Below are 18,402 nucleotides of genomic sequence, written 5' to 3' on the forward strand. Positions count from 1 at the left end.
TCAAATTTGAAATTCATTATTTTTATGGTCACAGAAAAAATGTCTACAAACGCAAAATCAGCTCCAACCTTGCTTGAATTAAGTGTTTCTTTCCAGTTAAGAAATGAGGTTGAAGAAAGCAATGCATTACCCCAACAAATCTCCCATTATCAGCGGCCATACATTGTAACTTAGCTCTTGGTAAACTCCGCAGACAGCAGCTCTTCACATTGGTATGGGTGGAATCGAGAATAGAAAGGCCTTGAAGAAAACACATTCACTGAGCTGCCCCCGGCCTTGTGGAAATCAAATTGCTGTGATAATATCCATAGCAACCAAGCCAGCGGATGAGAATTAGAAGGGCGAGAAGAACAGAGATATCACCTATTTGGTAGCATCCTCTAAAAGCTGCAAAACACAATATTATATATACAGCTATTTAATCTCACAGTGAGATCAGAAAATAAATGACACTATTTACAGTTTGTAAAAAAATCTGTCATTTACAAAACTCTAAAAATTGTTATTAAATTAAGTCGACAGTCTCAAAACACCATTCTGCGGTCAAACCAAGCGGTTAATTCAGGGGGCTTTTCACTTAAGGCTGCCATATGTGTGCATTGTGATTGCCGTCTCTGGTGTGTCAGTGTGTTGAGAATGGAATTAATGTTTTCTCCGACAAAGCTTCGACGCTAAAAAAAAAAAAACTTGAGAAGACGAGATTTTACAGGGAAGCAGGTCCTGTAACATGCTCTTTACAAGTTTGGCCGCCTTTGTTTGTGTGTGTGTGCTCTACAGTCCAGTGTGTATCATCCCAGCTCCATGATACGTGTTCATTATCAGCCTCCTCCACACTGTCACACGGGGCATTTAAAGCAGAGGTCGTGCCTTCATTAGTGCCGTTTTCCTCCGAAGTAAGCGGTAAATTGTCCCTGACTCCGATATGACTCTCTGATTCTGTATCGTTTAAGTCCAGCAGGTCTGAAATATCAGGGATATCCCAACCGTCACCCATCTCCTCTGTCTCTGCCACATCTTTCATGTATCCACTCTCTTCTGTACGAGCCTCCTCGGCCTGGTTTTGTGTCTCAGTCGCTTGTTGCTCATCGGGGTTTTGGTCAGGGATGTCCGCTGTCTTTGTAACAGGCTGAGGAAGGGCAAAAGAGGCACCTGGGACTTCTTTGGTGGGAACTCCTACTGCCACCAAGATGGTGTCCATCTGCCGCATGTAGTCTAAGTGACCTTTCACCTGGGAAGCAGGAACATGGTTACGTCTCTGACTAAAAACGACACATATTTCCTTGTAAATGACACTGTGTAATTTCAGTTTTTTAAAGATAACTACTTTGTACAAATCTGTCCTTTTCATATTTGTCAAAGTTTCCTACTCCTCACATTATATGACCAGATATATAGCGTATGGTGCTTCAGACGTCAAGTATCTTTTTACTCTTTTTTTTTTAAATGTTCAGTTGAGTGAAATTTTTACTTTACCTGGTTAAACAAAATAACTACCATAAGTGTGACGTTTCATGTGGAATGATGTTGATTTACAAGGGTTGCAGAAAGGCATTGCTGTGAACTGAAACAGACCAGCAGGGGCCTTATTCTTTTCTTAACTTTCAATTTTATTTAAACAATACAACTGTCTTTTGAAATGCTAATAAAAATTCTGTATTTAATAACACTGCATTACAAAAATGATATCTCATAACAGTTTATTCGGGGGTCGCTCATCGTGATGATCACACAAAAAACTACCACCAGGCTCTACAGTGTGTTTCTACGTCTTCCAGCTCACTGTTTTGGTTTAACCGCCTGCAACTTAACTGTTCAGTCTCATCGCTCTCATTACCCTCGTTTACAGCAGCAACAGGCAGCCATTGACAGTGAAAAAGCTCTGCTAGGCCCTCTGTAAACTACCTGCTCAGCACCAAACAGCAGACAGACACAGTTGGAGACTAACTGGTGAACACAGTGGAGCATTTAGCAGCTTAAGTAAATGACTGACTATTTCCCAGAAACACATCTCCAAATGAATGCTAATGTCACTCTGTATCTGCTGGATGTGTAAATGGGCAACTGTTTGCGAACATCATGTCTGCCATAAAAATTGACATGGTGATAATAAGTCAGTGTTGTGTTTACAGCTTGTTACACTGGTCCAAGTGGCCCATCATTTTTCCCCTTTTTTAAATCAATTAATACTTAAGGGACACAGTAAGCTTCATAGTGAAGAAAGACACTACAGTCAAGAACAAACCAATGACAGAGATTATTGCAGTTGTGGACCACAGCCAATAAAAACTGAAAAAGTATAGCAAATGGACACTCTCTGAAATCAGTAACTATTAAACCAGAGAGAAAACATTACTGACTGAATGACTTCATGACCAACAGAGACATGAATATGGAAGACTAGCTGCACACACTGTACATTTTGGAGAGGATGTTGCGAGCAGTGTCATGTATGGTTGTGTGGTTCTCATCAATGAGTCAAGGACCACTTCCTGTATATTATTTTACGACTCTTTTCTAACACAGTGCTTCACAAACTGAGTGGTTTGTAGGGGGTCCCCACCAAAAGGAGGAAAATATTTTACATTGTATCGTGTTTTGGAAGTTGGAACAAGGTAAAAATAGGGTTGGCCGTTTTGATTGACAGTAATTAATATGATTCTAGTCTGATCCTGGATTGACTATGAAGACTTCATTATCTTCAAATCTAAAATAAAAAAATCCTGGGGGTCCTCAACATAAAAAAGTTTGGCAACTCCAGATTTTACAACCAAATGTGACATTTATATGCTCGAAAAGTGTCTATTGGAGGCGACTGCTTCATGTGGCTTTTCTTGAAAGGTGAAAGAATAAATAATCTTCTGCTCATGTGTACCTGAAAAACTACTTGTTAAGGAAAAAAATTGTGGTCCTAAATTTAAATAGAAGCTTTGACTCACCACGGAGGAAAGATCCACATTGATTATACGCCGATCCTGGATGTTGATTGGCTGTAGCCCAGCAACACACAGTTGTGCAGATGAACTCCGGTACAAGAACCCCAGGAGCCAGTCCCCTCTGATAGGTGGATAGTTCACAAGGTCATTTGCAATACTTAAAACACAAATCAAGACCATACATTCTGAATCCACTGCAACCACAATATGGGACCTCAAATACACAATGAGTATATCAAAACTATAAGGCAGCTGTAAGCATTTACTGCATTTACCCTAAATACATACTGCAGGATAGAGCCTTGTCTGATTACCTGCAGTAGCCGTTCACTATTCTTCCAGCGACTACCTTGGTCATTCTCTCCCAGGCCTTTTCAGAGCCATCCACAGGGGCCCCCAAGAGGACTACATCCTCCACTACGCCTTCACTACCTGAGGAATCACAAAAACAAAAAAAGATCGACAATGAAACTGAACTAGGTTAATTATGCTTTGATTACACAAGTTATAACCACATTTAAATGCTTATTATTTAGGCCCACCCTAACAATTCTACTCTGCTCTGCTCCACCAGTGCCTTTGCAGAAAAGACGAGGATTTTAAAAGTCACAACTTCAGAACTGTCTTATGTAGGACGTTTTGAAAATCAAACTGAGTCACTGCAAGAAAATGTGGATGTGAATCAAATTCCAATGCATAATCATAATATGGTCTATCAATAGAGAGGTGTTGATACCTTGGTCATTGGCAAGCTCCTGTAGACAGTAGTAGATAACTCTGGCCCCAAGACTGAATCCTATGAGACTGACAGGCCGCTTCCCCTTCAAATACAGAAAGAAAGAAAAGAGTTGCACAATTCTGAAGACGCTTTCATCTTCCTTGTGTGTATTTCAGGTTAATAAATATGGCATTTAATTTAAAGTTTGGTTCTTTAATTCTACAAATACAAAGAACAGAAACATGTTTGAAGTTGAACTAATTAAATTAATAATGTACACACATAATATAAAACTAACCCTTCCAGAGCGACAGCTGACACAGTACTGTGGTTCACTACAGTAAAATGTGTCTTAACAGAGGTAAGAGGCAGTACAATACCTGCTGTCTGCTTCTCAAAACCTGGGCCAGGTGTTTCCCCACCTCAGCCGAGCGGTTCAGACAAACAGACCAAGGGTTGTCAATGACGCTGGCTGCTGCCAGCAACGATGCAGGCCACGTCAGAGCCGCCACGATGCCTGGACAGTGTGACGGTGTAAGAGACATGGGTCAATGCAACAAAGGTTAGATAAGACTCCTTTTTACATCCCATGTGTAAAGTTCAGAACAGACTATATTTCCCCAGAAGCTCAGACACTCCTGTATCCACTGAACTACATAACCATCCTACTACCTGAGAGCACTGTGTACTTGAGTGCTTCTTGGGCCACCATGCTGACCAGCCCATCCAACAGAGAGGCCATGGCTGAGCCGAGGTCTCTGAGGAAGCGTGACTCCCACACCAGGCAATACTGTTCCCCGCACTCGCCCAGGCTGCACCACGGGGCCTGGAACGAACCTGGAAGACAGCAGTTGTGCTTTTATGTAGGCAAACGACTAAGCAGCACTTGTAAGTGAAGTGTTTTTTGAGCCATTGTACTTGAAGGGGGTACTAAGCTTGTAACGGAGTGTATTTTTTAGTGGGGGAAGAGAGCTGCATGGTTTTATGTAAGTGGTTTGTTTGCATGCTGTCATGTGGACACTCTGCTGGTATAGTTTCAGAAAATTATGTGCAGACCTTTGCTCAATTTTACCACAGTCATCAAATGATTTTCTTAAACTGTTGGATTCCTGTTGACCAGCATGGAGAAAGTAGGGTTTTCAAAATAAAAGCCCCTAGATAGAAACAAGAGCTTGTAGGGTGACATTGGAGAAGGCTCCAATTTTCAAAATAAAAACCCCCAAAACAGGAACTTACAGTAGACTAAATGAGCCCTTAAGACAAAAAAAAAGTTTCTTTACACACAAACACACACATGCAACTCAGCTCCTGCAAGTACATGGCAGTGTTTATAGGGCTCAGCTGATGGTTTACGTTATTCCAACTAAAGTCACTTAAATGACACCTCAACTCCTTCTCCATACTTTTAAGCTCATTAAAGTCCTTACACAATAATTCTTATTTTAACAGCTTTCATCGCTTACACTAAAATTCACTCCCTTTATCTCTTTCCTACTATTCCAACTCTGCATTGCAGTTTAACTCCCAGCTGTTCATCAAGCAATACAGGTCAGTGTCAGCTTCTCAGCAGCCAGCAATCCCCCTGCGATTTCTATAGAAATTATCTAGTATATAATGAACAATGGAATCGGCCTAGCTGAGCCCTTAAACCTCACACTGAACCTTTAATGAATTAAAGATTGTGTAACATTGGCTATGTTTGCTAATCTAGTATTTGGTGAAGTTTCCCTTGGGCATGTGGACGTGATGGCCCTGGCACTGAAATGGTAAAAAAAACCTGATCACGACTGTAATTTATTCAGTGCTCTGTAAAGTGAACTATGCAGGCTTAGCTGTTATGGTAAAGACAGCTATTGGAAGATAAAATTATTTGCTCTGACTTCATTACACACATTGTACGTGTCCAATGTAGTTGTAGGATTAAATCCAATTGTTATACCATAATGTCAAAAGATTTCCTACCTTGTTATTTTATTCATGAAAATGTTCTCATTTCAATTTTACAGAAAACGTACTACACTATGATAAACTGAATATGGATATTGCAATGTAAAATGACATATACTATGACAGAGGATTCATATTGTCCAAATTGTAGGTGGTTGTAGTGAGACAGTAGAAGACATACTTACTGTATTTACCACTGCAGAGCCAACCTGTCACTGCGATGGTCAGGTGAAGATGCTTTCCGGAGCTCAGTGGCAGGAATTCAAATTCCTCTATTGCCCCAACACACTTATTCATCTTATAACCTGGAAAATCACGGTATGAAAAAATGAAGTAATGGTAGAGCAAAAATCATGCAGAAGATAAGAAAAGCTACACACATAAAAACACCACAAAAACATGAATTTATGAAGTTCAGTCAAAATTCGAATGATAACTTCTTTACGCACACAATCACGTGTCATCCACGCACACTCACCAGTCAATCCAGCTCCTGCAGCTCCAAACAGGGAGGCCATGATTGCAATGCCAGTGGCTGAGCCCAGAGCAGCAGCCCCTCCTGCCCCCAGCACAGCACTGGCCCCTGCTGCCACGAAGGGGGCTGCCAGCCCACCTGTCACACCTGGCAAAGGCACAAAGAGTGCAGTCAGCACAGAGAAAGAGCTGCCAGTATCTGTAAGGTGATGCATTTCAGAGAAAAGTTAAGTCTACAGAAGGAGAAACAGAACTCTTCATAGATTATTCTGATTGTCTGCACGGTCGATGGTGATTGAATTATCAGCTGATTACCTCATCAGTTGAAGTCTATGCATCTACATAAGATAACAGATGTTTTAAATGTCTATTTAAGGTTTTCAAAAGCACTTGAAGCAGGAATAATTACCAATCACAGTTCCTCCGCCTACGGTGGCAAGACCAATGAGGAGGTAGCGTCGTAACTTTCGCCCTCTTTCTCTCTTCAGCCGCCGGGAGGACTCCTCTCTGATGGAGATACATTCAGACAGATGATCTGTATAAGTTGAAATATTCACTAGCTCTAAAAATAAAAATGTCAAATGACTCTTCTGGTGCATTAAAGATGCCAGTGTTGTTTCAACAGTCAGACACACACAAGATTCAGCAAAAAGATTTTAAGCCAGAACATTTCGTATTTTTAATTAATTGAGGTTTAAGGTTTAGAACAAACCAAACTGACATTTCCTATTAGTGGGTTTTCAAAAGGCACCATTTAAACATTGCTACTGACTCAGTCACAGTCAATCATCTATCCTTCCACCTAACCATAACTTACTCGCTCTCCTCTCCTCCTTCCCTCAGCTTCTCTCCCAGTGTTTCCTCAAACTCCTCCAGCTGCTGTTGAACGACTCGCAACAGACAGCTGACATGACGGATGAGAACCCTCGCTCTGGCATCATACTGGCCTGAGTACACGACAGACCATGGAAGTTATAAAGTAACAAGCTCATAGGAATTTACAGCAACTCAAGGTCGGAATAATTCATGAAGGGATTCTTACCGTCTTTCACAGAAAAAGACACCAGATCCTGAAATACAAGGTGACAGCTGGGTTATAACAGGCGCATTTGTAGAAATCCAGACAAAATTAGTGCAACGCAACTGAATTAGTGTTGTTAAAAACAAAGCAAAAAAGCGTATTTGTTGTATTAGCATAATCATAACAATCCTATCAAACCCCCCAAATCATTTTGAATTAAATAACATTTGGGATTCTTATTATTTTACTTTGCATATTTCTGTAGTTATTGTTCATTTATTGTAAAAAAAAAACTGACTGACTGAACAACAACCCATTTACACTTTCCTAATCATATTCCTATTTGTTGTTGCAATAATCCAATTTCCCATAGGGAGCATTACAGTGTAATGCCATTGCATCCTCTATTAGAGTGACAAACACCTGTATGATGGGGGTGGCCCCAGCAGCCAGCAGCGGTTCGGCGTGTAGGATGGAGAGGAAGGTGTCGGAGCCCTCGAAGCCCAGGCCTGACAGGAAAGCCCCCATAACTGGCATCACTGACTCATCCAGGTCCAGCCAGCGGACCAAGCTCTGCAGATACTGCTCCCTGAACACTCTGAGAAACAAACAACAACTTATCTCCTCAAGTCGAGTAACAGTTCAGTTAAAGCTTTATTATTCACAGTTCAGCTAGATGGTTGTTAATCGAAGCGGTTATTCGCAAGTGGAAGCATTCAGAAATGTTTTATTTAATAAATTAATAAAAGGTGAGTCCTATTTCTTGGAGGTTCTAACCAGCTACTATCATTTAACATCAAACACCCACATTTTTTTTTTTTATGTCTAAGGTCCCCTTCTCACCCACTTTTATTGGACCTTGGTGGAGGACCACATGCACACCCGCATCTGCAAGTCCACATATGATTTTCCAGTTTTTAACATTATGAAGAGCCTAGATCAATTTATCTAGAAAACATATGTAATAAAAAAATAATCAAATCAAAGGTGCATTCAGGACCAATATCGCCTCATGTGTGTGCGTATGTCTGATAATTAATCACACTGGCCAAATATTCATAACTTATCACTCACGTATCCCTTAAATAACATGTTAGATTGAATTAGTCTAAAAACTGAAGCAAATACTCTTCAACCCAAGGACACACACATAATGTCACGATCCCCATGGCTCTGTCACCTGTTATCAGGTCCAGCAAACAACTGTCCCAGAGAGACACCACACAGAGCAGCATAAGCAAAGCGGCTCTGTTCACTCATCTGCCTGCTGATCATCTCCTCTGGGCTTCGATCACGTGGGGCATCTTGTGTTGATCCTGCTCCCCCTGGGTCTAAGGTGATAAAAGCTTAATTATTAACTTAAAGGTAGCAGTTTCATTCAGGCACATCGTGGAGGAATCCCAACACAAGTGACACATTTAAACACATTAAATACACATTCATCATAGGTGTGTACAATGAGTAAGAACGTTGTGGTTTTATTTTAAACGCTGTTTGGTGGATCGACTACGAGCCGAATTTAACAGAAGACCCCACTGATCGATATGAGGTCTTATATGTCATACTCCATAAGTTATGTTAAGGTGACCTATGAGAAATGTTTTTGAGCGTATTTTCCTTTGACGTTTCGTTCTAGCCTTGCAGATATCTAGGAGAAACTAGGTTACATGGAGTCTAACTTTATGCTTCTGTGTGTCTCCGATGAACTGACCTGAATTTAACATACAGAGGCTGCTAAAATGTGTGTGTGACCCACATGCCTTTTCAACAGTCATGTTAGCTCGTTATAACTCAAAATAAAGTGTGCCAGAGTCACTTTACTTTAACAACACACAACACTTGGCGTTAGCTGCTAAACACAGCTGGCTACTCAGTGTGAACAGTGGCAGTGCTTCCTCGGGAAGCTAACGGTTCTGTGGTAACTTCTCACAACGTCGTCAATTTCAATAACTTACTCTACTACCACACTAAGGGGGTCAAAAAACAATTTTTACATGATACCTGGAGTAAAATTGGTTTCCGTACTGCTCTGTTTTTCCTCCATGGCCACAGATGTCACAACTCTGTAGACTGAACTTTTGTTGCCTTCACGTGTTCCTCCGGAGCTCTGACATCTAATTACACGTTAATACGACAGTCACACTTTTAAACGCCTTTCATGGTTAATATTCCCCAAAGCCACCAGTGCAACAAAAACATTTCTTGTGGATATTTGAGTGTTATATATGAACCCGCAAATTGCTACTGTGTGCTGGACTGATACAGATGAAGTGGAGCATTGTACATTAGAAACACGTTTGATAACATGATTTACTATAGATATAGATATGTTGTATACATCGCTGTTAGCACCAAACAATATTAAAAGTTCTACAATTCGGCTTCCAATGTAACCATAAAAAACTTTTTGGAGTCATTTAAACTGTGATTCAGAATCTAATGCTAACATTTTCGACTGTAATTGAAAGCATCATTGTGTTCAAGTTGTGAGTGACGTAACATGCGTTCCACGTACGTTTGGAATAGGACAGGGGTCTATTCACGACTGAAACGTTTTAGAAAGTTTCTTAATTGATTTTAAGTTAATCAATTACACATCTTTAGGCCAGGAATAAGCAGTTATGTGCTACGGGGGCCTAAACGAGACACTGCAGCAGCTGGTTTCATTAGTACTTCCAACATATAGGAGGAACTAACCAGTGAAATCCCCTACATCAGAGCTAGTACATCTACTGGCCAGTAGGTGTGAGTGTAACATGTATTTTCTCGCCACATATTATTCTTCTGCAGTTCTTGCTGCACAACCCAAATTAGAGCAAATGTTATTGTTAGTCTCTTCAATTAGTTGAGTGCTTACTCTTTTCATAATGTAGATTATTCTAAAATGTGGCAAAAAATCCCAGTCAGACTGAGTAGAGCAGTAGTATTTTTGCCTTCTATTCACACATATTTCAATTTAAGTTGTTCCAAGGTCCATCTATGACTGTCTGCCTCCAGAAAAAAAGCTTTCTCTCAGATTCTCAATGACAGTAGGCTACATGAGTATGAGGACGGTTGCCTGCCAACCACTCAAGGAAACTGCTTCATTCAAGGACGTGGTTATGGAAGCACATTGGAATCATTTGATTAGATGTTGCCAATGGCAAAGAATGCAACAGAAAACGCCATTGTTCAATGGTGTGTGGTCAATAAATGGATTTTTAACAGTGACAAGAGCTCAACAAGCATAAAGAGAAGGAACACTTAGAACAGACCAAGGCCAGTGCATCTGGAATGACGGGACTGGTGATCATGTTCATGTGCAAGAGAGATATGTCCTATGAGTCATACCGTACCATACAACTACATAGCATAGCACAGTAAAGTCTATTATAGTATAGTATAGTATAGTATAGTATAGTATAGTATAGCACTGGTTCCTAAACTGGAGGTCCCGACTCTCAATAGGGGTCGACAAAGCTTCACGGGGGGGTTGCAAGGCTTTCTTGATTTTAAGGGGTTTCAGAAAGCATTTTTTAAAATATGAATTTATCTGAGAAAACCTAAATTAAATAGTGTTTTTTAAAAAAAATAAGTTTTGATTAGAATATAATTTTAAACGTACAAAAAAATGTTACAGTTAATCAGTTGTTCTGTACTGTTATTGTTATGCATTTAATATAATATCTTTCAAATATGTTACTTATGCAGGGATTGTCAGTTTAATAATAGAACATGTACTAAATACAGTATATTGCAGTATGGTATAATAAATACAGTATAAGTAGGATTTTATAGTTAAGTATTATATATAGTAAAAGTATAATGAAGTGTGTGTAGTATTGTATGCTTAATGTAGTATATTATGGTAGGCTATAGTGTAGCAAAGTATAGTACAATATGTATTATAGTAAAATAGTACAGAAAAGCTAAATGTAGCCAGTGTAAAATAGATTTATCAACAGTAATATCTGATCGTATGAGAATATGATTATCCAAGAGTGAGGGTTAAGGGCATTTTTAGCATATAATTCATTGCATGTCAATGACTCCTTTAAGCTGTTTGTGTATCTGTGCATTTTATCCTGCTGTTTTTTGCAGAAACTCTTATTTTCTTAAACAGTACACACCACCTTTTCACATACACTCTCTGATCAGTGTTCTGTTGATCTCTGATTTCTCTTGGGTATTTTCAGACAGCTCATCTGTTCTCTTCTCCCACTCTCCTCCTATCTGCTTCATCAGTTCCAATTTATTCTATATACTTGGCACCACTCTCATTTCCCTCATGTTTTCCAGTCTGAATGATGTGCAGTGAGAGCAAGGCAAACACCGGAAAAGCATGCAAGGGCAGATTAAACTTTTACCAGGTCTTCATGTGGAGGAACTGTTAGTACAGCGTGGGTACTTTGTCAAAATAATATCCTGGCCTTGTCACAGAGGAATCTCCAAACCTGCGTGTGCTGTATTTGTCTGTCTCTGAAAGGCATCCTGTTTATACAGTCTACTGAAGAGTCTCCAGTGTATCATAAACAAGCCTTTATATGTAGCAAAGGCACAGCTTGATTACAAATGATACACGATACGGCGTCTTTATTTGGAGTCTTTTTCTTGTATAGTATGAATAATGATTTCTACGTTAAACACTGGAAGTACAACATATACAGCTAACTACTGATTTTGTACGGATACGAAGCATTGTGAGAAAGGAATTGTTGCATAGGACCTATATGAGTTCTCTTTTTACAGACATGACATTCTCAGCTTGTCTAGACTTGTAATCAGTGGAAAATAAAAGCCTGGAGTATGACTCTGAAACCCCTTAGTGATAGAAAAGATAATATGTTGATATTATAATACGATATGATAATATAAAGTGAACTCCTGTGGTACCTTGCATAAAATTATTTAAAATAATATATTTGTACACCTGTGCTTAATATCCCTGGTAAACAGAGCATACATATCTGCTTAACAATACATTGCCTTTAAAGGTCCAGTGAGTAGGATTTAGTGGCAGCGGTGTAGCTGAGGATCAAAAATCCACGAAGAAGAAACTATGTTGGCCACAAAATGCATGATGAACCCAAAGGCCCCTATCTAGATCCAGTGTTTGGTTTGTCCTTTCTGGGCTACTGTAGACACATTGCAGTTCAATATGGTGTCTGTAGATAAACACATGTCATTATAAGGCAATAAAAATCAAATTTAGGTGATCATACACTAACGAAACCTATATTTATGCACATTATATTCCATATCTGCAAATAGATCCTACTAAATGTTACACACTGGTCCTTTAAAATAACAGTTTACAATCCAAAATGTCTTGAGATGCATTATTACATTTTACCAGTATTTTACTAAACTTGTGTTTAGAGCTGCAACAATTAATCAATGAATTGATTAGTTAAATTATCAATGAATTATCTGTGACTATTTTACTAATCAATTAATCGTTTCAATAATTCTTCCAAACAAAAATGTCAAACATTCACTTGTTTCTGCTTGAGTGTTTATATGTTATATAAAAATAAATTAAATATCTTTTGGTCTGTTAGGGTTAGGGTTACTATAACTACTTGATACTTGTAGCTAACATGCTTATGCTTAATGTTTACCATCTTCAGCATCTTAGTTTGGTCTGTTAGTATGCTAATATCTAGCTTAGGCCATAGAGAACTGATGATGGCGGTAGATGAAAAGTCAGGGGATCAAGTTATTATAATTCATCTTGAGGGGGACATGTACGTGTGTAGCAAATGTTTTGGTCATGCATCCAGTAGTTGCTGAGATGTTTCAGTCCAGACCAAATTGGTGGACCAACCAACAGACAGACTGACATTTCCATCCCTAGAGCTACTCCGCTAGTGTGGCTAATAAAAAGAAACTGGGAGCGGGGAGATTGTTAAAGCTTTGACAATGTTAGGTATAAATAACTTTATACTTTTCTTTAAGAAGAAGACAAACTCTTTAACCTAACCAGCAGCCTCCTCATGTCACACATCACCCATCCATCTCCCTTAGGCTTAAACTCCTCTTTTCCTTGTACTTGAGCCATGTCACACAACCTGCCAGTGTGTGTGTGTGTGTATGTGTGTGTGCTCAGTCTTACAATGGATTACTCATTGAAAAACAGACAGACAGCCTGAGCTCATGCTAGACAAGTTCAAACACAACACCCCCGTCTCCCCCATACAATATCACTACCAGACAATGTCAGGTTTCTTCTCCTTTCTGTCACCTTGACACTCGACAGGAGGGGAGCTGAGTGAAACCAAGACAGACCGGACTGAATGACCTGTGGGCCACTTGAAGGGCGTGCTTTGTGTGCGTACTGTAAAAAGAAAGAGCAGGAAGTGAGGAGAAGATAACAGAGAGAGGCTGAAACTTTGAGCGTGTGCGGAACGAGCCTGGAAGTGAAAGGCACAGACTTAAGTGCAGAGGCATCGGATGTGGATGACAGGTGATTGTGTTAACAGGCAGGATGGGCCGGACAGCGAGGTTGTCATCTGTCTGTCATTAAAGGACGGTGGGGCGTTTATCACACCTGGTCAGGTGTTTGGGTAAAAGTTTGAGTTTCAACCCTCTTGATTTATCCTGGCCTGAAGCTCAAACAACAAGACTGGGATTTGACCAGGTGGGGAGATTGCAGCTTTTAAACAATATAGGAGGCTTTGTGTATATTCTCTTTTTATTTGTGCACTCCCTCTGTGCGAGCTGATACAAGACAGGGGGTGGTTTGCCTCACTGATAGCTTTGATATGTTGCCAGGTCCTCCCCCCAACTTAACCTGCCCTAACATATTCCACTGTCGATGCACTTGTAATTACAACACATCTCCGCTTCTCTTAACCTTCAGACATACCACAAAAGTGACTTCAGCAACCTTTTGTGCATGCACGCATCGGCCCATGTGTGCATTTATACTGTATATGCATGCATGTCTGCGTGCGCCTCTGTCAGTGTACATGTGAGGGCTTGTGTGCGTGGTAGTGTCTGTGTGTTTGTATAGCATGCAGGAGTGTTACTAAGGGTGGGAGGCAGCTGGGACTGCTGAGGAGGGAGTGTGCGGGGTGAGAAGCAATAAGAATGACAAAGGGAGGAGAGAATGGAGAATCCAGCTGCTATCCACTGAGGCCAAAACACTTTGCAGAACCAGCTGAAGAGAAGATGGTGAAAAAAAATTGGACACTGATAGGCCTGTGCATTAAATACAGTTCAGGGGAAGGTGGATTAGAGAAAGAATGGAAAGAAAATAAAGAATGAGAGTCCTTATACTGATACAAACACCCTTCAGCACAGTCCTGGATTGTGGTTGTCTGTGTGTGTGAGAAACGCCTGTTACATTCCGCCAATTGTAGCTTACCATCCTCCTTCCCACGAGCTGCACTTGGAGAACTCTGACATCGATGAGTCACCGCCACTGACCTTTCTCATGTGGTTTCTGAATAAGTGGGAGGTTAGTATTTCTCGGTTTATAGCGAAAATTAAAGTTTCTTTGAGTAGTTTTGGATGGAAGACCTCTGTTTCATACAGCAAGGGAGCACTTGGGGGCACACTGAGGCTCTGAATGGAATTTCCTTTTTGTATTGCTGAACTATAGTCAACAAAGCAGAATGCCAAATTCTCAGTTACTCTATTTAGACCGTTTTCCAGAGGACTTTAGGCTCATTAGGGGTGAAGTTTCTCACATGCCGCAGGAGTCAGACCGTACTGCGCTGTTAAAATTCGCCATAAAAGGTTTTTTTGAGTGAATCAAGGCACTCTTTACCTGAGGTGGTAGATATAATCAAATATATGAGTCAGTCGTCTTTTAAGTGGTTATCCAGCTTTCTGAGCCAATAAGATGAGTACATTTATCCACATATCTATAAATGAGATCCCATGGCCAGCCATCGACACAATATGACTTTTGTCTGAGCAGGAGTCAAGTCAGCTATAGAGAACCGCCATTGGCCCAGCTTGGCAGAACCAGAGGCAGCTTGTGACATTTTACTGTGGAAACTTGCAGTGGGTGTTGGCCTCACCAGTGTGGAGACTCACTGACGGTCGATTATTGCAAAACAGATGTTCTAACTAGCTAGATGGATCTACCCAGTTTTACTCCAGGACAGTGAGCAGACTATGGTGCTTCTGTACAAACTTAAATATACACTCTGATTTATACTGTGAAAATGTGGACTGGAACTGGACAGTTTCTTGTGTTTAAAATAACTTGTCATATTTGTTTAGGAAGAGCAAAGACAGAGTGTTTCCCTGGAAGCAGAAGGTCTTAACTTCTCGGAACACAGGGAGATATCAGCAGTTTCATCGGGGAGATGCATCCCACCATACCAACATTTTGCTCCAAATGTTTGTGTCTCAGATTAGAGCTCCTCAAATATACACTATCTTCCATAATACAGCACAAAATGTCCTGAAAGTTAAAAGTTAAGGAAATGCCTTTATTGACGCTGTTTACTTTAAAAGACTGGACCCACTGTGGACATGCAGGATGCTGATCAGAGGATGCAGGAAAGTACCACTGACGCACGACCGGAGGTGTCAGTGTTGCTCAGGAAGGCAGTGGGCACTTGGCGCACTTGTGGTATTCTGCACATCCCAGTGACGGGAAGTCCCTCCAACTTCCCTGTCTGTATTTTTAGTTTAATGACTTTTATTTATGTCTTGTGCTAAAACCCACTAGGCAGGAGGCAAAGAGGGTTCTTGGTCTTGTGTTCGGAGCTGCTTGCCTGAAAAGTCCAAATGTAAATCCTGCTAAATATTCTGTCTGTGTTTCCTCACTCCTTCCCAGCATCACTTGGATTTATCTCCCTGTTCCATCACTCTCATACCTTTTCCCTCCCCCTAATCTCTCTCTCCTTGCTTCTTCCGTCTAGCCTCTCCTTCTTCAACTTTCAATCTTTTTGATTCAGTTTTTTTTTACTGAGAGAGAGGCAGCGTTTCTGCTTTTCTTCCTCTAAATCTGCACAAAAAGCATGGTTTGCTAGAAACCAAACCTCGAATACCATAGGCTGGCAGGAAGAAGGAGAACACGCAAATATAGACCTGTGGAATTCACGTAACCACTGACAGTGGCATTCCAATACGTAGCCAAATCCTCTGCAGCCAACATTTGAATGGGTAATTACAACTAGGTTGTTATTATGGGCCAAAGTTACAAGAGTACTGTATGACAGGCTGCGTAATGAGTGTTTCAGGCCTCAACCCTTTCCAAAAGGATGGGCTGTTTTTCCTCTATTTCCATGTTATCACACCCTCAATGTTGTGATGAACAAGATGTCATAAACTCTTCCATTGCCTTGATGACATCTCACTGTTGTTGCCTCTCCACCCGTCCCTCCTACTCCCTGCACTGCTGCTGCCTTGCACCAGAGCTAAAGGTCATGTTTACGGTGCTGTTTCCCTCTGAAAGGACTTTTAGCCGTCGTTCCACCAGGAGTATAATGGTATGTGAATATGAGCAAAAACAGATTGCTGTTCAGGTTGCATAATCTGACATGCTGATTGAGGCAGTGGAGACAGTGTGCTGACATGAGTGTTGGGTGGAAACAGCTGGCGATGTCTGTGGATTTCAGCGCAATATCAAACACTAACTCGAGCCACAGTTTTGTGTGCTTGACACAGGTCAGTCAGCTGCATGTAATATGTCATTGCACAACTAAAGCAATGCTCGACACGATGAAATACACACAGAAGTGTGTTAATGTGCGGGCACATGCTTATGCAGAGTATATGCACTCATGTTCTGCGCACATGCATGTTCAGCTATTTATTGCTCTCGCACACACCAGTGCCATGTTGTTCCAGGCGGGGGTATAATGTGTGTATCTAACTGATTTACAGCTCACTGACTAGAGAACTCCCATCTGTAGTGTCGTTGACCATGGACTTCGGGGGCCGGCAAATGTGCATGAGAGAACTTGTTCAGGCCTGGAGGGGAGGAACAGAAAAACCACAGAGAAATTAATGTTGCATGTCTGTTGTGCAGTAGCAGTAGGGTGTAAATGGATCATGATTCAGCTGGGAACTTGACTTCCCAGAGTTCAATTTTAGCAACAGAGCATAAAACAAAACATTTTCAGAAACCGGACACAGACTTTAATTGTCATGGCTGCCAAAGTCGTTACTGTAAATGTGTATAAAAATGAACGAAAGGGTGACTCACGAGCCACGAGCAAAATGATGTGCTTGTACTAATATCTGGTGCTCTTTTTACACAGTTTTCCATATGGGTGATGAAATGTAGGTCAGTTGGAGCTATCACTGGTGGACTCACAGGGGACCCCCCCCACCCCATGTTGGAAAAATCATTGAAAATGTCCCATCTTGGATCCCCCTGTTGTAGATAAAACAGGATAGGTTTCCTCTATAGTGCCTTACAACTTTCTGTGCGCTGGTGTCCTTTTTTCACCCATGCACCTCAGACAGCCTGAGTCCGCCACTGGGAGCTATCATAATGCTTCACAATCACTGACTGTATTGCAGTGATAGTGTTTAGTTACTAGGTGTGTGTATTGGGAAGGGTGTGTTTATTGTGTATGTCTCACTGGAACAATAGAAGTATTTGGACACAATACGTCATGGAAGAATCCAGACCTTTCTCGCATCCTCTCACATCTATTCATTCCCTCCTACTCCTTTTGTTTCTTTTTTGTTTGTCTCACACATAATCTCATTTATAGACACACACACACACACACACACACACACACACACACACACACACACACACACACACACACACAGTATTAATTGTGTCCATGCTGAATAAGTCCTGTGTGACTCTAAACGGTCCATATCCTTAAGTTCTACATGTAAATCTTACTTTATTTTGAAAGTCTGAGTGGTTGAGAGCTCAGAAAATAGCCTACATGCAAAGCTGTTGACCATTTTCCACTCTAGGACTATGTGCTGTGCAATTTCAAAGATGCACTCCCAGTGGTTGGAGTGCTGCAAGTATTTGTGGTCTTTCTTGGTGAACCAGAAGCTCCTTATAATCTCTAGGAAAGTTTAAATTCTTGGTTTTCTTCACCACGACAAATATTCAGAAAATAAGTTTAAAGGTAAATATTACTTGCACTGTCTGAAGACTAACTCATCTTTAGTACAAAAGATATCAAGAGAGCATGGGGGTCTTTCAGCAAAGATATATTATATTTCTACAAATGTACTAATGTATGCTCTTACTCCTCTCGAAACCCCAATAGGCCTCACATTAGCCCAAACTTCCCTATGCTGTATACAATAAATGTGGTGAGTTTTTAGTGGGTTCCCCATTTATATCCCTGCTAAAAACGTAATGTGAAGACTTAAATCTAATTGTG

At 40.7% G+C, this 18,402-nt stretch overlaps 2 protein-coding genes across 2 annotated transcripts in view; both read right to left on the bottom strand.

Moving 5' to 3' along the window:
- The window catches only part of ampd1 (adenosine monophosphate deaminase 1 (isoform M)), a 207,229-nt gene that overhangs the window by 51,375 nt on the left and 137,452 nt on the right, over positions 1–18,402 (bottom strand). The window lies entirely within an intron of this gene.
- Positions 6–9,209, bottom strand: tmco4 (transmembrane and coiled-coil domains 4). Its single transcript, XM_051426524.1, has 14 exons — positions 9,095–9,209; positions 8,274–8,424; positions 7,517–7,691; positions 7,115–7,142; positions 6,890–7,019; positions 6,482–6,579; positions 6,077–6,220; positions 5,784–5,903; positions 4,324–4,488; positions 4,032–4,168; positions 3,670–3,754; positions 3,248–3,365; positions 2,937–3,054; positions 6–1,228 (listed from the first exon to the last, which is right to left on the bottom strand). Exons 1-14 carry the CDS (start codon positions 9,135–9,137, stop codon positions 704–706), a joined length of 2,037 nt encoding a protein of 678 aa, XP_051282484.1. The 5' UTR covers positions 9,138–9,209; the 3' UTR covers positions 6–703.

Source organism: Dicentrarchus labrax, unplaced genomic scaffold, assembly GCF_905237075.1.
Source record: "Dicentrarchus labrax unplaced genomic scaffold, dlabrax2021, whole genome shotgun sequence".
NCBI lineage: Eukaryota > Metazoa > Chordata > Actinopteri > Moronidae > Dicentrarchus > Dicentrarchus labrax.